Source organism: Anabrus simplex, chromosome 9 (genome assembly GCF_040414725.1).
Source record: "Anabrus simplex isolate iqAnaSimp1 chromosome 9, ASM4041472v1, whole genome shotgun sequence".
Taxonomy (NCBI): Eukaryota; Metazoa; Arthropoda; class Insecta; order Orthoptera; family Tettigoniidae; genus Anabrus; species Anabrus simplex.
The window spans coordinates 77,092,183-77,114,430 of NC_090273.1; the positions used below are offsets into that span (position 1 = coordinate 77,092,183).

At 38.7% G+C, this 22,248-nt stretch overlaps 1 protein-coding gene across 1 annotated transcript in view; it reads right to left on the reverse strand.

The window, feature by feature from the left end:
- The window catches only part of 7B2 (Secretogranin_V domain-containing protein 7B2), a 114,505-nt gene that overhangs the window by 13,020 nt on the left and 79,237 nt on the right, over nucleotides 1–22,248 (reverse strand). Inside the window, exons 5-6 of the mRNA XM_067153483.2 lie at nucleotides 10,085–10,398; nucleotides 6,932–6,982 (exon numbers count right to left, since the gene is read on the reverse strand). Coding sequence (XP_067009584.1) covers nucleotides 6,932–6,982; nucleotides 10,085–10,398 — 365 coding nt within the window. The remainder of the gene's footprint in view (nucleotides 1–6,931; nucleotides 6,983–10,084; nucleotides 10,399–22,248) is intronic.

Genomic DNA, 22,248 nt, shown 5'->3' on the forward strand with positions numbered 1-22,248 from the left:
ACTTTGTGCATGACAGAATGTGGTGTCGTGTCTTTGTGCCTATCAGAGTTTGAAACTGATCTCCAATATTCATAAACATTGTACATGTTTTTACGGCTGATGATGACCTGGACTAAGGTCAAAACCGGTCCCATTTAAATAAGAATGTAATTACTGCATTTCTTTCTTTTAAGTATTGAATAGGTTGAACCTCCTTTTCAATTATTTAATTTTTAACATCAATAATTTCAATACGGAACAATGAAATTTTTATCTTTAAATGGCAGTTTCAGTCAGTCACTCACAGAGTTCCTGAACCTGGACATTCATATTTACCTTGTAAAATCAATTTTGGTGAATTCAAGAAGAAAATTAAAGCTGGTAACATATTATATACCCTAAAGCAGCCCTGTCCAATGCAGCACCCGCGGGCGCCATATTTTTCAAAAAATCAAAAAACTCCTGAGGGTATTGAACCAAGGAATATATACAGAAAGAATTATGTAAATAAGTAAATTTGGCTAGGATATGAATCACAAAGAAAATTAGTAAAGAAACAAACAATTTTAGGCTGTTTTTCCAAAACTGCATTTAGACCGGAAGTGATTTTTGAAATTTTTTTTTAGTTTGATAGAGCTATCATCATCATCATCATTATCATCATCTGGGTATCCTTCCAGCGGGCCGGGTAGGACTTTTGTGGATAATAAGCCTCCATCGGTTCCTGCCATTATCGAGTTCCTCTCCTTTCACATCCTGCAGTGTTGTTCCTTTCTCTATTAGGTCTGCATTTATTTGGTCCAGCCATCTTCTTCTGGGATGTCCAACAGGTCTCCTTCCAGGTACTGCCATTTCCAAGTATTGTCTGGGGGTTCTAGTCTCTTTCAGAAGAACATGAAACCTTTTGTCACTCTGTTCTGGATTTCCAATTTAGCACTCCCCTGATTCGATACAATACTTCCAAGATAACTGAAGCTTTCTACACATTCAATTCTCTCTCCATTAAGAGTGAGGTCACATTCGCTGGGTGTTCTACTCAATTTCATTGCTACTGATTTCTTCTTACTCACAGTTAACTTATATTCCTTAAATTTGTTGACCCAGAAATTTAATTTTCTTTGGACTTCTTGCTCTGTTTCTTCCCAAATGGCAACATCATCTGCAAACACTAATGCATTCAAATCTCCAGGTTCTGCAGCTTTAATTTCTTTAATGATTACATCCATGAGTGCAAGGACAAGTAGTGGAGATAGTATACTACTGCCTTGTTGTACACCTCTCTTTGTTTGGAACCATTCAGATCTACCATTCCCTATTTGTACACTATTTTGTACATTACAATCAAGGAAATGTCATAGAGCTATCAAAGACTCATTTGGAACCATTCTGAGCCCTTTAGCCCTTCAATGTTTGGCACAATTGAGGAAATTGCTTAATTTTACATTCTTTATAGTATGTCACCATCGTCACCATAAGACCTAACTGTATCGGTGCGATGTAGAGAAAATTCTAAAAGAGAAAAACCACCACATTTTATAATTCATTAAAAACAAACTGTCAAACTTCAAATATACAATACACAACACATTACAGAAGATTTCTTCCTTGCTCCAGACTAACAAGGTGTCCCCCGAGTTGCCTGAGAGTTGTCTCTGCTCTTCTTTCTTCATGTCCATTTCTACCTTTACTATCCTAGCCTTTGTCTGCTAAGAAATATTGTCCACATTAAAATAGTAGGACCTATATGTTTCGGTCTATAATGTAGATATTCTCAGCTATAAGGTATTATTCATGTATGCATTTTACTGTGGTGATGTGCATTAAAAGTCTTGAAAAATCATCTTAATATCTGTCAGATTCGTTGGCTGAATGGTCAACGTGCTGGCCTTTGGTTCAGAGGGTCCCGGGTTCGATTCCCGGCGGGGTTGGGGATTTTAACCTTTGTTGGTTAATTCCAATGGCCCGGGGGCTGGGTGTTTGTGCTGTCCCCAACATCCCTGAAACTCACACACCACACATAACACTATCCTCCACCACAATAACACGCAGTTACCTACACGAGGCAGATGTCGCCCACCCTCATCGGAGGGTCTGCCTTACAAGGGCTACACTCGACTAAAAATAGCCACACAAAATTATAATAATTATTATCTTAATATCTGAGCAGTCATAACCAACAGCTGGAAACTGGAAACACTATTTTGTACATTACAATCAAGGAAATGTCATAGAGCTATCAAAGACTCATTTGTTTTTTTATTTTTTGTTTATTTTTTTATCGCAGTAAAATTATGTAAACATAAGTTTAAATTCTCAAAGTGAACTCTTGAAGTAAGTTGATGGCATGAATCACTGAAGGAGCTTAAAAATCTCTTTTAAAACAGTCGTGCTTTTAGAGTCGATATGGTACAAAAGGTAAGTCAAATAAGAGTGAGTGCATTGTTTTTCCAAAGTAAATACTATACAGAAAAATGAAAATAAATTAGTTCTTGAGGATTAAGTAAAGAGAAATAATATGAACAAAAGATAAGTTAAAATCTGTAACTCACTGCTTGTTGACCTGACTTAAGCTAGTCAATGTTGTGTAATATGTATATGCTTTGACTGCTAAGTGGATCCGCTGTCATTGAAGTGAAGTGTGGGAGGGTGGTGCTAGAGGTAGTGAATTTTGTTTTAGGAGAAAGCTAGATATTCCAGAGGGCACCCGGTATCTGGAGGTGGGCTGCTAGCAACTACTCTCCCAGTAGCCACGCATCACCTCACCACAACCCAAAACTTGTGATTGGAGGAGGATGAAACATCCACACACACATGCATTCGCTCAAAGGCAAACATTCTACCCAAGACAGAGAGGCTGGCTAGACATTCAGAGAAATGAAAGCTAAGAAGGTTAGGATAATAAAGATAGAAACAAATATGAAAAAGAAGAGCAGAGACAACTCTCAGGCAACTCGGGGGACACCTTGTTAGTCTGGAGCAAGGGGTGAAGTTAAGGGAGAAATCATCTGTAATGTGTTGTGCATTTGAAGTTTGACAGTTGGTTTTCAATGAATTGTAAAATATGGTGTTTTTTCTTTAATATGCTTTACGTCGCACCAATACAGTTAGGTCTCATGGAGACGATGGGATAGGAAAGGACTAGGAACAGGAAGGAAGCATCATGGCCTTAATTAAGGTGCAGCCCCAGCATTTGCCTGTTGTGAAAATGGGAAACCATGAAAAACCATCTTTAGGGCTGCCGACAGTGGGATTCGAACCCACTATCTCCTGAATGCAAGCTGACAGCTACGTGCCCAAACCACGCAGTCACTCACTCTGTATATTATTTTTATGACGGCTCAGTTTTTATCAGGATTTTTGAAGATTTTTAATGCACATTACCATAGTAACATGCATACTGTACTGAACAATATCTTACAGCTGAAGAACGTCTACATTACAGACCAAAACATACTATTTTTTTGTATTTCAGTTTTAATTTGATTTGAAATATTGTATTATGTAGGTGGAACAAGATACTATTTTCCAATAAAGAACTTTTTTTTTTGTGAATTCCTGAAGGGGAATCGAAACCACATTCTTCCGGGTGAACCAAGCATGCCTTTACCACCACAGCCAGGCAGCCCCTAGTTGGAGGTACACTTGAGATGAAAGGTTTCAATGAGTACTGGTAATGAGTATTTTCTACTGCCATGGAACAGAAACGGAAATTTTACATTATGACGAATGCTTGAACCATCTAAGTTATGCATTCATCAACAAAAAATTAGAGAAATTTACTTTTCGATTTGTGCTTGTATTTTCTCACCTTCCACAGATGTCCTTTGCTTCATAGGCTAAGCCAGGGAAGTTGGTTATGTATGTTTAATTCCTCTCGTTTGTTGACTGGGTATTTATGTTTGTCTTCAAACACACACATCTCCAATTTCACACAATATACCACACTGCCTATCACCACAGAAACACGCAAAAGTTGAATAATGTATGTATTTCTCCACATAACGTAGGCGTCAGCATTGAACAGTCAGCCTACTTAGGACCAGGCTTCCTTTCCCTTCATTTTTAGTCATGTGCTGGCTTGTCTGCTGTCAAAAGCTATGGATCTAAAAGGGGAATGGGAAGCTTTGCATGAATAAAAATGACTAATACATGTGCAAATATATTTGACCGAATTATATATATTTTAAAAATAGTCAACCTGTTGTGTTTTAACAAAGAGAACAAATGTGAGTGACATCGCAGAGAGCGGGAAGTATCCCATCCAGCGTGCGCAGCCAACTGCCAATGGAACCCAGCCCACACATTCTCTCTCGCTTTACCAGAATGGAAAGTTTAACAAGTTGGCTCCATCTGTGCTGACCAAGTGCTTTTCTCTCTCAATGTCTAATGACACTTAACTGTTTTAGGTCTCTTTCCAGCTCAACCTACCATAGCAGCCTTGGTCTAACAAAGGTGGTGATCTGATATCCACCCATCACACATCTATTCTCTTCCTCCACTCTCCTCCATTTTTGATATGCCCAAGGATTCTTTGGACCATTTTCTTTTTGAAGATCTCGGTCAGCCTTCCTAGCTGCCCACATTCCGATGTCATACAGTACAATCAGACAAATGATAGTGTTGTAGATTTTGATCTTCACTTGACATGAAAGAACTTTAGATCTTAGTGTATTTCATAGGCTAAAGAAGCAACTGTTTCCTGACTGGATCTTCATCCCTTAAATCGAAGTCCACTTCATTATGTGTAGTGAACAGTGTTTCCTGGGTCCTTAGCTGAGCGTAACAGCTATGATATTTTCCTTATAGCTGTAAAAGTGGTCTTGATGCTGCGATGCTTTAAAACCTTACCAGTTCTATCTATGATCATTAGGCCTTTCTCTTTTAGTTTCTCTACAGATCATGGAAGAGTCTCAGCAGCCCTCTTGACCTCAGTTTTGCTGTATTCATTAGTTTGTAAAGCCGAGAAGAGATATTCCACTTCACTCTGGTACAGATCTGGCTGACACAATTGCTTGGTTTGCTCAAGCAGCGTCCCCATCATCACCCATTTCTGTTTAGTGTGACTTTGGAGCCCTTATTGAGAAAACAGTTGGTATTTGTAGGCTTTCTGTACACTGTGTGGGCCAGAAGGTGGCCTTCCTTCCTCCCAAGCACATCCAGGAATGAGAGTTCTCCTTCCAATTCTCTCTATAATGAACAGGCTTTTGTGAGAATGCTCTTGAAATTCTGGAGAAACTTGAGCAGCTTATCTTCCCCATGTAGCCATAGGATAAAAGTGTAATCAACATAGTGGTGCCATCTGGTGAGTTATATATAGCTCAGGGACTGGGTGTCTGTGCTGTCCCCAGCATCCCTAAAAAAATCACACACCACACTACAATAATACATAGTTTTCCATACACAGCAGATGCCACCCACCCTCAGTGGAAGTTTGGCCTTACAAGGGCTACACCAGGTTAGAAATAGCCTCCTCATGAAATTAATTATCACATTTTGTTTCATACAGCACTAAACAAATCACCAATATTGATGAAATACCACTAATTCCCCTCTCAGCCCTTGATTCACTGATAACTCATCTTTGTGCAGTATTCTTTCAACCTAGCTTCTTCTTTATAGAAATATAATCCCATCATCATCATCACCATCATCATCATCATCATCATTTTCCAGCTCCAGTTTCCCAGGTTTGGTGTACAAGCACTCACCACTTCTTCCTGTCAAAGTATAGTTTCTGTGCCCCTATATAATCCCACTTGACATTCCTCTTGCTGATCTCCGATTTCACTGTGTCTATCCATCAAGTCCTTGGCCTCTCATTCTCGCTTCTCCCCTTTCACTTTTCTGCCAAAGTATTTCATTGCTGTTCTCATTCTGTCCATCCTCATAACATGTCCAAAACATATAGCCCGCATCTTCCTAACAACCCAGTAACGGGTATTTTGATGCCAGCCTCCTTCCTGATTGCTTCATTTCTTGTCTTTCCTGGTCTTTTGGTTCATTGCTCTGATGAATTTCATTTCTGTTGACTGTGTTTTACTATTAGCGTTCTGAGTAGCCTATATAGGTGATAACAAGAGCCCTGCATAATATCCACATCCACTCTGGATCCGCACCTCCTTCATACACACCCGCATCCGCGAATGGTTATCCGCATCCACAAAATGGATATCCGTGGATATTGTAAATATTTAACTACAATATATTACACCCAAGGTATTGAATCGGATAGACTTGTTAACATGCTACAATAGGCCTGACGCCTGGCAACAGATCCCCCACAGTCACAAGTTTATGAAGGATTTTCTCTTGCGACAACTACCCACGTATTGACCATTGTTCCTTCCTTCCTTCCACTATTTGCGGGCAGGAGCCAGTTAGACTTAGGTCGGATTTACAGCTGTATGGTCTTAAGGCTCTTTGTATATCGCTATTCTCCCATACCAATGTCAATAGTTGCCTAACCACAAGTGGAAACAAGAGTATACCTGAGTGAAAATCAATAAATGTCATTATTTAGAAATTACCAGTTAAATTATCCGCACGCCCATACAGTTTGTATCCGCCAAGACAATAACTTTGCGCAGGGCTCTAGTGATAACTGGAATGAAATAGGTAAAAAACATGGTCTGTTTTTCTTTTTGGGGTATTTTATCATCTCAGAATAGATTTCTCGCCTGAAAATAAAAAACTGAGAAGCTTTCTCAGTCCTAAATAAGATAAATATAGTCCCACGTGCCCAAAAAATAACTATTGTCCATCCACGTTTGAAGTTCAGCAAAAACACAGCTTCTACTGACTGCAATGAACATGACTGTGAGGAAAAGGGACTGTCAAATGATAAGTTACAATTGGTCACAACATACCACATGTTTTCAAATAGTATAACTGTTACTGAAATGTTCACAACTCTCAGCACACAACTCAATAATAATTATGTTATTATACTCACTTTCTTCACGTGGTATTTCTTAGCAACAAGAGTCTTGTGCTGATCCTCCACCTGATAAAAGAAATACACCAATGTTAGAATTCAGATATGCCAGTTATAGGATTGTTTCTGTAGAAATTTTACAATAGGTTGCAACTTAAACGCATATACAAGTACATATGAGAGATATCAGAACTCTACAGCACTGAGGTCAGAAGTTTAGCAAGTTAGTAGGAAGGGAAGGTAAAACTGACAGACTCAAGTCTAGTCTTCATGAATGTATACCATATAATATAACAGAAACTCTGTATTAGAGACAGTCTTCATGAAAGGAAACTGTTTCCGCAAATCTTAAGCAAATCTTTTTTGGAGGTACCGGGTACTTTTTAACATTTTTTTCTTTTACACATAACCTATATCCACCTGTTGCTATTTAAGACATATGTCTACAGTCTGTACACCAAGAAACAATGCTAATATTTCAGTTTATGGACGATGAATCCTGAAATGAAAATAAAATGTCTTGCTCGATACTTGATGTAATATTGGTAATCTCTGAGTAGGCAGACAGGATTATTTTAAAGTCGTGGTACATAAAATTAAAAAGTCAATAAATTTTCATATGCTCAATGGAATACAGGACATTTTGGCACCCCAATGAAGGTGATTGGGACACGGGACAAGATTTTTAAAAAAGGAAATGGAGGGTTAATGGGGTAAATCAAGTCATATAGAGAGAGATAGGAACAAGAAAAAACACATAATGAGATGAATATAATGGCAAGTCAGTGTGGAAAGAAGGAGAAGGTGAAAGATGAGACAAGGATAAACATAAAAACACAAAAGGACAAGGACTATCGCCACATCTTTAAACACTGCTGTCTTCGAATACATAGGCATTCTACTCTACAATACCAGTTCTTCTATTGTATATCCAGTTTTTCTCAGTCCCTGACAAGCTTGTTTCTGTTTCCCAACTTCATCAGGAGAGGTGTGGGATGCATCAAGACTCATTGATGGGCCATCTTGACAGATATTCAGTCTTGATGTAGGTAGTGCACAGTAAGAAGAAAGCAAAAATAAATACAGGAATTGGGAAGAAATATGACATAAAGATAAATCATCATCATCACCCTTCTTTCTCCTTATCCAGTTCCTGCCAGGTCGGGGCATCTATGCCACTCTCCACCTTCCTCTCTCCTTCCATCATTTTGTCCCTGTCCAGGTTTCTTCTTCTTGCACTCCTCTTTATTGAATTGATCCACCCTGTTCTAGGTCTCCCTCTCTCTCCCCTTCCCCAATTTCATCTCCATCATCTGTTTAGGTATTCTTTACATGTCCAAACCATCTTAATTTATTCCTATTAATTCTCTCATTTAGGTTTTGTATTCCAATCTCCTTTCTCATAACTTTGTTCCTTGTCTTTCCTGTCATAGGTTTGAGGTGTGCTTTTTAAGTAAGGGCTGTTTGAAAATAACTATACAACAAAAGACGTTTTTTTCAAACACCACATTTATTTTCAGATTTTACATATTTTACTCCATTTTTCAACATAGCCGCTAAGTTTGTTTGAACTTTTATCATACCTTACAACTAAGTTTTGAATACCCTCTTCATAGAAACTTTCCACCTGCTCCGATAACCAAGAGTTCTTGATCTTGATCTTGCACTGGGACAGAGTCTGTTTGGCCTTCACCTTTACAGGCAAATGTGTGTGTGGGTCTCTCCATTCCATGCTCTGTTGCTTCGCTTCAGGCGTGATATGTGAAACCCATGTTTCATGTCCCATTACGATCTGACTCAACATGTCATCACCTTCTTCGGCATAACGAGTCAAAAACGTCACCGAAAACTCAAATCTGTACAAAAACAAAAGGGAAAGAAGGGTAGTTAAGGCAGACATGGAAGCAATAAGTTCTTATTTTGGAAAAAAACAAATTGATAAGTGGACAAATGGAGGGGGAAATGTAGAATAGCTATGGGGAGGATTGCAAAATCAAATTCTGGAAGGGGAAGGAGCGTTTGTGCCAACCGTGATGGGTTGGGTTATGTCAGATTTAATATGCCTTGTCAAACTTGGTATTTGTGTATTCTGAAATTCCACTCTAAAATGAAATAAGTTTTGTTTATTAATTAAGAAATTACAATATTAATATTGTAATATATTTACATTTATAGAACCCACAGTCAGTTAAATCTATCGCTAGTTATTGTAGTTACAGTAAAGCCAAATAAATGATTAGTTTCACCAGCTCTCTCTGGATGGCGCTGATGACACACAGAACGATTCTATTTGCATTCCAACATACTGCAATAACGAACTGGTTCTGAACGGTAATCGTAAGTGCCTGCACATTCACAGTTGTTGGTATCAGTTCTGAATGCGTTCCGAACTCGTTCCGAACTGTGTTTTGGAGCAAACTGAAACTCGGATAATGTGATCTCTTCTAAGTTGATTATCTCGTGAATCTCTTGACGGATTTTCTTGAGATTCACAATTTGAGATTCACAATTTGAGACGTTTATGTTATCCGCTGCGATTATTATTATAGAAGTTTTAACATTTTTCCACATCGAATGTTTGCAAAGGGGTGACGTTCATATCCAGAACATACCAGGTCATGCAGGCTACACGTGGCGTCAGGCGGGTAGTCTATCTTGTCCCTGCAGCTACATCACACACACAGCTGTCGCTGGTTCGCCTGCTCGCTCCTCCAAATGTAAACAAACCAAGTTCGCTCTGAATGTCTTGCGCGATGATGAAGTACAATTAATAGTAAAAAATACGGCATGTACAGGTTGTAACAGGTACACTACATCAAAGTTACTCAATTTCATTAAGTTTCATAAAACAGGTGGCAAAAAAGGGAAAAATATATAGAAATAAAGCAGATAACTGATTGGAGAAATTTAAGTAAACTGTTCTGTTGGCCATGTTTATTGTTTTTGAAACTTAAAAATACATATATTTGGAACAATGAAAGAGTGTAGGATTTAAATAATTGTTTCTTCAGTTTCACTAAAATAGTCTGATAAGTCAGAGATATACATATACATATACATATTTTACTTTTTGGGAGTATATATTATAGGCCTAGCTACTACAATTAATTCCCTCCAAAGTTTCTTTATAACTAAAAAAAGAAAAACAGGAATAACCACTGATGAACTTACTTGAAACTGTTCCATGATGCGATCCAACTCAGAGTCTGTGAGATCAGGTCCAGCAGAAGCGTCTCGTGCAGAAGATGCTGGACATTCAAACATGTGCTCAGAGTCACACATGCAATCTTGGGAGCCTTGGAAATCACGGCTGAACACTGCTGTGTTCTCAAAATGCTCAAGACAGCCGTCATCGGCACTGTAACCCACTGGGCAGGGGTTCGGAGGATTGCAGTATGCAGGAAGTGCTGCATCAGATTTCACTTCCTTCTGATTGTGCACTGTGCCATCTGGTTTCAAGTGTTGCTTGCCTTCACCAGCTCCTCCTGTAATCCAAAATTATTTCCTTTCATAATATAGTTTTCATTCCGATCTCCACTGCAAATCATCAAAAATACATATGGCCTCTAACTCTGCATCCCCCTAACCAACAGCCCAAAAGTATGCAAAATACATCAGCTCACCCTGAAAAGTGAGTTAAAGAGCACAACATTTATGTTTCGATCCAGTGACAGGATCATCTGCAGAGCAAGATTTTGAAGAGTGTTGTCTTCAATCTTGCATGCTCAAGCCTTCCAACTGGTTGAGATATGTTGATGACACATTTGTTATCTGGCCCCATAGTGAACATAAATATCCATCTTTTTGGATCACTTGAATAGCATTAAATTTACCATGAAGACTGAATGTGGAGGATGTTTGCCATTCTTGGATGTTTTGGTTTCTAGGAAATCAGATGGAACTTCAGGTCATTCGGTTTACCATAAACCCACCCATACTAACCCCTAACATCCTTATCAGCAGAACAAGGGAGGTTTGTGAGGAGGAAAAATTAAATGGTAAACTTGAATTCCAAACCAGAACATTCCTGAGCAATGGCTACTGAAGGAAACAGATTGACGAAGTGCTACATCGTCAGCCAAAAGACAGATTGTCACATGATTCTAGTCCTTTGAGCCTGGCCTTCTTGCCAGATATACAATCTCTCATGGATAGGATTGGCAATATTCTCAGAAGGCAAAATATCAAGACCATTTTAAGCCTAATATCATCTTAGATAATTGCTTGTGATCAGTCAAAGATTCTATTGGTTTAAACTGTGCTGGAATATATATGATTCCTTCCTTCCTGTGGATCGGTTTATGTAGGCCAAACATGTAGGAAAGTAGCAATGAGGTTTAAAGAACATCGCAGGCACTTACATCCTTGCCAGCCAGAGAAGTCTGCTGTGGTAGAATATGCCATACATAACGACCATCAAATCATTTTTGATGCAACTTCTGTCATTTATAAAGAGAAACTTTTTATACCTAGAATCATTCGTGAGGAGATAGAAATTGGTTCACACCCTAATAATTTCAACAAAGGGGACAGCTATATACTGAGTAGATCATGGCTACCCTCCATAGTTAATTCGTCAACATCCTTCTCCTTGACTCTGAAAGCCCTGCAATGAACTATATTTCTAACAGGGTCTCTCCGTCTTGAGTCTGGTTACTATGGAGTGACAGTTGCCAATACTTTATTTGTTATTGCTCCAAAGACTATCCTGGTTGCAGGATTGAAATGCATCAGCAGATTATTAACATTATGCAACCTAATATCCCCAAATTGTTATTATTATTTCATTTAGCGGCTGTGAAAATCCACATATTAACACAACATTTATATTTTCAACTCACTGTGTGGAATATTAATTTTTAGACATTTTAATAGAAAGATCAGAGCATAAGAGACCTAGTCTGGAATGAACAAGTACAAAGATGATGTGAAGAGGTGTTTAACAAGATCTATTTTGTCCCAATTTTGACACAGTGACCAGAAACATGGCTTATAACTGCCAGAGAAGAAAGCAAAATACAGGCGGAAATGAAGTTCCTGCAAAGCATGCTGCAAAAAGTAAGGAAGGATCATATAAAGAAGACAGAGATACAGCACCGGCTGGGAATGGACAAACTACAGGCTGAGATGGAATAGCAAAGTCAGAGGGAAAGAAGAAGCAAGAATTCCAAGAGCAATTCTAAAATGGATTGTGAATGGAAGGAGAAAAAGAGGTAGCCTGAGGAGAAGAGGGATACAGAAAGTGAAGGAAGGAGTGGAGAAAAGAGTTGTTGATGTGTCGTTCAGAGAACAAGATACCAATCACCACTGATCTGGACTGTCGCCCAGGTGGCAGATTCCGTATTAGTTGTTAACCTAAACTTTTGTTAAATGGATTCAAACAAATTGGAAATTTATTGAACATCTCCCTTGGTAAATTACTCCCATCCCTAATTCCTCTTCATATAAATGAATATCTGCCCCAGTTTGTCTTCTTGAATTCCAACAAAAATCTGATAGAAATGGAGGTCACTGATCCATTTCCTTATCTGGCAGGGAATTGGATAAACAGAGCAGTAGCACAAGAAGAAAGAATCGTTCTTGTTATGAATAGGGTGAGAACATCAACAATAGAGTATTCATAATAAATGCTGAACTGGAGAAATGTTCATTTCACATAGCAGAAGTACAGAAAACCCTGTTATTAAGGCTAATGGAGGGAAGAACATTCATGAAAAATCAAGAACACAGATAATCTAATTCAGTGAAAAATGAATTGGAAATATATAAGATTATATTAAACATAGCAAGGAAAATTTTATTCTGAAAAATAACCTTTTTAAAACTTTTACTTTTTGAAGGTCCACCACTGCTAGCCAACACTGTTCCATACAAAATCCTCCAGTTTTGCTTTGTCTTTTATAAAAAATGAACAGTTTGTACTTCTACTGTATTCCATTATCTCTGCCACCAGCTTAGTAAGCAACTCTGCCTTCCCAAATATTTCCATATCTTTTAATTTTTGTTTTATAGTTAAAACAGTTTTCATACATTTTCAGCAATGATGAGGTAGAACTGAATGCCATATATATTGATTAACAACAGAAAATAGAGATTGAATTCAGTTTTCTCAGGGCTGCATGGCTAAAGGCTGATCACAAGGGATCTTCTTCTTCTTCTTCTTCTTCTTCTTCTTCTTCTTCTTCTTCTTCTTCTTCTTCTTCTTCTTCTTCTTCTTCTTCTTCTTCTTCATTTTGCCTCATCACTGAGGCATCGTGACTATCATAATATTCAGCCCTCTAGCCGATGAACCATACTCCGCCATTCTTCCCTATCTAAAGCTTTCAATGTGGTTGCTCTGAGAGAAATCTGTAGGGGACCGTTCACCATGTCAATCCATCTCATTGGTACTCATCCTCGTTGTCTGGTTTCCTGGACTTTGCCCTCAACAATCAGCTTTTGAAGACTACCATCTTGGCGCATTATATGTCCAAAGTAGCGTACAATCCGCTGAGAGACCTTACATGATAGACAAACTTTTATCTGAAGTTGGTTCAGGATTGATGTGTTCGTGCGATGAGCTGTCCAAGGAATCCTTAACATTTTCCTCCAGCACCACATTTCAAAGCTTTCTATCTATTCACGATCACGTTTGAGGATGGTCCACGTCTCTGCACCATACAAGAAAACTGAGAAGACTAGAGATTTAATGAGCTTCTTTCTGTATTGATGGTGATGTTATTATCTTTCCAGATCTTCCACAGACGGATCATCACTACCTTTGCTATTTCAATTCTTTGCTTTATTTCATATTTGGAACCACCAGAATTGGATAGTAAGGAGCCTAGATATACATACTGATGTACAACTTCACACCCTCCAATCTGTTTGATATGTGGACTGTTGTTGTTCTTACGATCAACAATCATGACTTTGGTTTTCTGTTGATTAAGACGTAATCCAATTTCTAGGCTTGCTTCCTCTACTCTCTTGATCAGCTCTGTCAACTCCTCTTCAGATGATGCTATCAAGGTGGTGTCATCAGCAAATCTCAAGTTGTTGATCTTGCATCCCCCAATGGAAAACTCTTTGTCCCAGCCATAGAATGCAATTCTCATCACAAGGGATACAGAACTATATTGTCACATGGTGCAGTATGCCAGGTTGCCTTTGCTCCCAGGTTTCAACCTGGTAATAATTTCTGTTGCAGGATGAGTGAATCCCACAGTCATGTTCCCAAATTCTTTAACCTGAAAACTCACCTAGGCAATCCGCATTCTCTTACTGCATACTGCTTTTATGATATCAGATGATTTCTTGCTTAAATTCATAGTTATAATCCTATTAGTGAAGGTAGCAGGTAGGGACCCTCTTCGGATGCAGCCCTACCCAGGAAGTGGCGCCCCTGCCTATGTGAGTCCCAGAGCACACTGACCTGGTGTGTAACATCTGGTATGGGTTCCCAGCTCAGGGTAACGAGTGAAGACCTCAACGGCATCTACGGAGGAGAAGGTGGACTTTGGTGTGGTGGAGATGGCAGAAAGGGGCAAACCTGTAGTGTCTGTACTCCAGAGGAGCGGCTACGAAAAATGTCTGTCTCCATGTTAGGGATGGCCTAATTTTGAACCTGGCAGTAGGTATAAAATGCCTTTGGGTGTGGTGAGCCCATCCTAACAATAGCCTATATGGATAAAGCAGATATGGTGCCTCGGATAAGATTAGGGAGTCCCCTTCTTAAAGCGACGCGCAGCTCTTCGGGTGCTGGGGGGAACCAGCAACCAGCACTAAACTACATCAAGATTGCGACAGTAAATGTCCTGACACTGACGGGAAAGACAGAAGAACTGGTTGACTTCATGAAAGAAAAAGATATAGCCATACTTGGACTGTGTAAGACCAAGAACAGGGGTACAGGAGAGATTCCTCTGAAAGAAGGATACAGGCTGTATTACAGCGGAGGACCTGAGGCAAAAAATGGAGTGGGCATCATACTTAGAAAAGAAGTCCAAGAATATGTGGAATATACAAAATGCGCCGGCGATAGGACGATGGTGATGAGACTCCAGTTTGAAAATGGCATGAAAGATCTACTTCAGTTGTATGCTCCACAAACGAGTTGCATAGATGAACATCTAGAGGACTTTTTAGAGGAAGTGGAAAGACAGATAAAAGATAAGGAAGTGCTATTGATGGGAGATCTAAATGCACAAGTTGGAATGGAAAGTCAAGGAGAGGAAGATATTGTAGGGCCCTTTGGATATGGAAATGTAAATCCAGAAGGCGAGTTGTTGGTGGATTTTTGCATGAGGACCCAAATGACTGTTGGAAACACCTGGTTTAGGAAGAAGACCAGTCAGAAGATTACAAGGTATGGTTGGGGAGACAGATGAACAAAGACCATGATTGATTAATCATAGAGAAAGAACACCAGAAGAACCTTTTAGATGTTACAGCCAAGCCTGAAGAAGCCTTTGGTGGAGATCATGGAGTTATGATAGGAAAATTGAAAGTGGGAAAGATTGAAAAAACCCCATTAAGAAGAGAGAAAAGAATTATAGTATGGAAGTTGAAGGAGAAAAACATACAAGAAGAATTTCAAAGGGAAATAATACCTTGGTACCCAGGACAGAGATGGGGAATGTTGAAGATGAATGGAAAAGGTTTAAGGAAGCACTGGTTGGATGTGCAGAAAAGGTATGTGGTAGAACGTCAGAAAATGTGAAAGACAAAGAGACACACTGGTGGAATGATAGAGTAAAGATTAACGTGAAGGAAATGAAAATGGCATGGAAAGCATGGAAAACATCTAAGAAAGTAGAAAATATGTGGAGGCAAAGAATTTGACCAAGAAAGTAGTGGAGGAAGAAAAGAGGAAAGGATGGGCCTTATTCACATAGAAATTGAGAGATGATATGCAGGGCAGCAAGAAATTATTGTATGGTATCTTAAGAAACAAAAAGAGAGATCAAGTAAACACCAGATTTGTTAAGGATGAAGGAGGCATAATATTAACAAAGCCAGAAGAAATGGAGAGAGTATTTTCAGAAGTTGAGGAACATGAGAACTGATGACAGTCATTCAATGAACAACCAGGAAAGGCAATTAGTTGATGAAGAAATGGATAAAGAAATTACAATGAATGAAATTGAAATGGCAGTAAGAAGGATGAAGAATGGAAAACTGCTAGAATAGATGAAATTTCAGTGGGGATGATAAAGGCAGCTGGAGCTGTAGGCCTGCAGTGGACATATCGAGTTCTCAGGAGTGTCTTGGAGAATAAGGAGGTCACTGAGGATTGGCAAGAAAGAATAATCATCCCAATTTTCAAGAAAGGTAATAAGAAAGTACTGTATTGAAGAACTACAGGGGAATTACTCTGATATCCCATGTTGCTAAGATAATGGAGGGGATACTGGAAAGTAGGATAAGGTTCAGGGTAGAAAATCAGATACAGGAAAATCAGTTTGGTTTCAGAAGTGGAAGGTCAACAATAGAGCCCATTTTCATTATGAGACAACTAATGGAAAAGCAATGGGAGTATGGGAATGATATGGTGATGAAATTCATTGACATTGAAAAGGCATATGACAGTGTCCCCAGGACTAAAGTTTGGGACAGTCTGGTGCAAAAAGGAATAGAACAGGGATTAATAAAAATGATCATGGCAATGTACAAGAAATGTTGTTGTTGCGTGCAAACACAAGTTGGCAGGACAAGTTGGTTCAAAATCACTAGTGGGCTGAGACAGGGAAGTGTTCTATCGCCAATCCTGTTTACAATAGTAATGGATGACATCATGAGAACAGCAAAAGCAACATATGGAGGAAGAGAAATGAACATCATGTTATTTGCAGATGATATTGTGATTTGGGGAGAAGAGGACATGAAGGTTCAAGAACAGTTGGATGTGGTGAGTGGGAAGATTGAAGAATGTGGATTGAAAATAAGTGTAGAAAAGAGTAAAACTCTTGTTATGACTAGAGGGGAGAAAGAAGGGAAAGGTCAGATTAGACTTGCAGACAAGCCCCTGGAAGTAGTGGAGACGTTCAAATACCTGGGGAGTGAATTAATGGTGAATGCTCGACTGGATGCTGAGATTAGTAAGAGGATTCAAGCTGGAAGCTGTTTCTATCATAGTGTAAGAAACATGTTATGGGACAAAGATGTGTCAATGGAAGCAACGGAAACTATGTACAAGATGTATTACATACCCATAACAACTTACGGAGCAGAAACTTGGACAATGACAAAGAAGGATGAGAGTCGAATACAGGCAGCCGAAATATTCTTGAGGAGTATGATACAGAAGAGTAGAAGAGACAAAATAAGGAATGAGAAAATATGGGAAGAAATTGGAGTGGAAAAAAATGAATGATAGAATAGAGAAGGGCCAACTAAGATGGTTTGGGCACATAAAGCAAATGAGTGATGAAAGAATGCCAAAAATGGTGATGGAAATGCAAATGCAAGGAAGGAGAGGCCGTGGATGACCACGATTGAGATGGAAGGACATAATCCAACACAGTATTATAGAAAGAAAGCTGGACTGGGACACAGTGTTGGAGGAGGAGTGATGAAAAGACTAAAGAAAGTAGAGAGGAACCACATTTGCCCCTACCCGGTTACAGCTGGATAAAAGGAAATTATGATGATGATGATGATGATGATGATGATGATGATGATGAATCCTATTATTCAATATAGCTCCTTTACCCCTGCATTTCTTTAATACTTCAGCATTACAGACTTAATCTTCTATTGGATTTTTTATGCAATAGTTCATCCATCATTAGTGGTGCTTGTAGGACTGGTTAAAGGTTTTTCTGAAGTGGTCAAATTTTTCTTTGTAATAAAAAAAATCAGAAGACTGCTTTTTGAGGTGATGGGTAATATGAATTCTTAGCTGAAGAGAAGATTTGAAGAGCACACTGATTACATAATTATGCAGACCATTTGATGCAATGAATCCAAGAATAGCATGTTTCTTAAACATGGCTTGTGTGAGTCAGTTTGATCAGTAGTACAAGTGGTTCTGCAATAAACTGAAATATGAAGTTAAAATAGCCAAAAAACTTTTTTTTTTTTTTTTTGAGTGGGACAATGCTTAATGATCAGATCATGGTATACCCTGAAGTGAATAAATTATTGTGCTTCCTGTTAACACTGCTGATTACCAGTGCTACAGAAGTACAAATTTTTTCCTCAATGAAGAAAATAAAAATATACCTGAGGTCAACAATGAACACTCAAAGAGTGTAAAATTTTGTGCTGTTATCCATAGATAGAGAAGGGAGTTAACACCTTTTGAATAATACAAAGCCCATAGTGAAAGCACTTCACATCTTTTGACAGCAATGGATAAACTTGTAGGGTGATGGTTTTCTAAATGTATTAAGGTATTTTTATGAGTTTCAATACTGATTTTCCCTTAATCTGTACTTGTTGGTTTCCAAAATATTGCATCTAGTTGCAGTAGGTTCAAAATTTGTTATGGCAATTGTTCCCCTTTATTTTACATATGTACATGCTTACCAGTCAGTCTTAGGCACCTAGAATTGCCACGGTTCATTGTTCTTTCCCCATCTTCAAACAAGCTACCATTCCCATATTTATTTTCATCCTACTGAATTCCAATTCATTGTTTAACAATGTTGTATTTGAAGGTCTTATTTGGGTTTTGGGACTTGATAGAAAATTCATTTACTGAAAGCTGATTCACAGATCTGCCTACTAGATGGATTTTCAATGGAAGAGCATCAAGTGTAGCTTAAGTGTCCTATCTGTATTAGCAACTGCCGAAGTAATGTACCTAATATGATATGCTATGTAGGTAGTTAGCTCTGTTTATATGACTTGATCAGTTATAAACTTTCATTCTAGTTTCACTGTTATTTTAATCTTATTTTAATCATGAGATCCCTCAAAGGGGTTTATACAAACCCTGTTATTCCTCTTGATTTACATATAGAATAATGATAGGTGGAGATGGTAAATTTTTGCAGTCTCAAGAAATGCAAAATGTGACTAAATGGTGTAAAAGTAAGTGTACTGGTATTTACATTTTAAAAAATAACTAATAGTATCATTGTGCTTTTTAAATCTGCAATAAAGTACAAAATACAGTACAAGCTGTGAAATGTATGTGTTTCTGCGAAATGAGAACAAAATGACATTTTTATGAGATATTCTCCTATCATCATCATCATCATCATCATCATCATTTTACAGTTTCAGTTTCCCCGAGTGTTGTTGGTGAGCTTCTTTCGCTCCGTCTTGTTGAGATACATTTCGTTGTTCGTGACATCCTCCGGAGTCCTTCACCTTGCTGCCAAGAATATCTTTATGATGCCCATCTGGTGAGCTCTTGGTCTTCATCTCATCCATTTTCCTCTCCAGGTTAACATAAGCTGTCCTTACTGGCTCCATCTTCATGATATACCCAAGCACCTCAATTCAGATTTGTTGACCTGATCTAACAAGGATGTCTCAGTCCCAGCTTCCTTTCTTACCATGCCAACCTTAACCTGTCCAGTTTTATTTTTTGAAGTATGGACCTCAGGAATTTCTCGCCCTGTGGGTGGGGGCAGTACAATAACACCCTTGGTATCCCCTGCCTGTTGTAAGACATGACTAAAAGGGGTCCCAGGGGCTCTCAACTTGGGAGTGTGGGCCGGTGACCACAGGGCCCTTAGCTGAGTCCTGACATTGCTTCCACTAACTTGTGCCAGGCTACTCACTTTCATCTATCCTTCTGATCTCCCTAGGTCAACTACTGTTCTTTTCCGACCCCGACGCTATTACAGCATTCGAGGGCTAGGAAACCCTTCATGGCCGTTGTCTTTCTTTGGCCAATATCTTCATTTTTTGAAGTGTCAGATCCCTTCCAGTTTTTCTCTCTGATTAGTGTTAATAGAAGATGGTTGCCTAGTTGTACTTCCTCTTAAAACAATAATCCCCACCACCTCAAGAATTTCATCTCAGATGCATGTAACTTTGATGAGTCTTTAGTGGTGAGGGTGCACCATAGGTAAAAAACCGGTATGAACTATTGATCACCAGCTTTGCTTTTGTTTGTACTTTGGGGTTCCGAAGGAGTGTTCTTACTTGCTGGTAAAAGTGAGAGCTCTTCTGCACTATTTGCCACCTCCTTTGTGGCTAGTGTGTATGTATAAGAAGAAAAGAGCCATGAAGAATGTGTATGCTATCTGTATTATAGTTTCAGTTGACTTCAAATCAGAAGGCTGGCATAGGTTCTGACCTTTCTTCAAGTAATTGGGTCACCCCTCCATTCATGTCTTGTTCCCTTCTATGAATAGCTCAGGGATGTGGCTTACATGCTACCCTCTTTGTTGTTATCCATATTATCTGGAATTCTGAAGGCAATTAGCAGATTCAATGTGATTGTTGTTAGCTGCTTCTGCGGCACTTTGTGATTACCAAGATAAAGATAAAGATAAAGTCACCATTTATAAATGCATGTAGAGATATTTCATGAGTAAATAGGTCCATATCAGTTTATATGTTTGTTAATGTTCGCACTTCCACTTCAGTTTTACATGAACCTTGAGTTATTTTCTTAAATTCAGAGTAGAAAATCTGGCAGTTGATATGTTGACATTTTAACATCAGCGTATTTCCTTCATCAAACTGTACATTATGCAAAATGGTAGTATTAATAATGTAAGAAAATACTAAATTTAATTTTTTAAGAGCTAAATTCTTAGCTTTAAATTGCTAAAATATAACTGGCTGATTGCAGAAACAATGACTAGATTTAAGCCTTAGGCTACGTCTACCTAAACAACGTCTAAGTTGCGCATGGTCTTCCATTGCATAAACAATGTTCAGCCGGTTTTTAACTAGACACTGTTTAAAGTTTCAATACTGTTTCGAAAATGGAGACAGAAGTAACTTTTATGCAACTCTTTGCTTGTCGCAACCAATGAAATTCATCGGTGTGCGCACCGAATGCTAGTCAGCTGTTGTCTTCCTACAAATTACTCAAATATGGCTAAGCATGAGCAGGACTTGCCCACAGATAAGAATATCGCTTTTGGTAGAAATTAAATCTTATAATTAAATATTATCAACATTAAAGTGACACGCCACTGTACGAGGAAGTGTAGCTTTGATTATAGTGTTGTTATGGTGAGTGTAATCTAAATAGCTTCGGCGAAGGGAAGATGAAACAATAGTACTGTGTAACCAAATGAGTTGTATGGACCACGTAGATGTAGCTTGCATTCTGGAAATCATAGGTTCGAAACGCATCATTGGCAACCCTGAATATTGTTTTCCATAGTTTCCCTATTTCTACACCAGGCAAAAATTAGGACTGTTATTATGGCGACAGCTCTTCTTCCTCCCCAGTCCTCCTCTTTAAACAATAATCACCACCATCACCACTTGCCTTTTTCCTATCTTATAGTTGCCGAAAACTTACCTGAATTAGCGCGATGATTATATGTACTGTATATAAAAACCACATACAACCTACTTTTTAGTTTTCGCTATTATGCGCGCTTACTTGGCAGTAAATATAAGTGAATCCCTCCCGGTTGATACATGTGACAGCCCTCTGACGATTGGGACAAGTAATTCTGACATGTATGTAGTCAAAGTGACCTATAATTCCATGGAAATTACCCCATGTATAATAAAATATATTGATTGCCAAGAATTGTAGTCAAGTGGACAGTTACCAGACTGTCCCTTTGTCAGTCTCAAGAAAGAAGTCTCTTGAAAAGTTAAATCTTATTTTAAGTTGCACCTCCCCGTACATTTCATATGAATTGCTGCGATTTCGCAGCGGACGACCCACAGAGAGGCCGTCGGACTAACGTTTATTCTCGGAATCATCTCAACACTACATATTTTATGGTACATAATCTCTGATTGAGACTCACTCCTCACATTTGAGGTTAAACAGTGTTCTCGGCAGTGTTTAAACATGGCCGGTTGAACATCGGTTTTAGACAGTGTCTAAGTGATAAATAACGTTTCTGCAATGCGGCGGCCATACTTAGACATTGTTTAACCGTAGACATCGTGTAAACACCGTTTCTGCAATCGGCCCAATATTTCTCTAAAGATAGATGAACTGAGGATACTTGATTTTCTAATATTTGAGTATGGTGCTTTATTTATTTTATTTATTTTTTTTTTTTTATTTTTTTTTTTTTTTGCTAGTAGCTTTACGTTGTACCAACACAGATAGGTCTTATGGTGACAATGGGATACGAAAGGTCTAGGAGTTGGAAGGAAGCGGCCGTGGCCTTAATTAAGGTACAGCCCCAGCATTTGCCTGGTGTGAAAATGGGAAACCACGGAAAACCATCTTCAGGGTTGCCAACAGT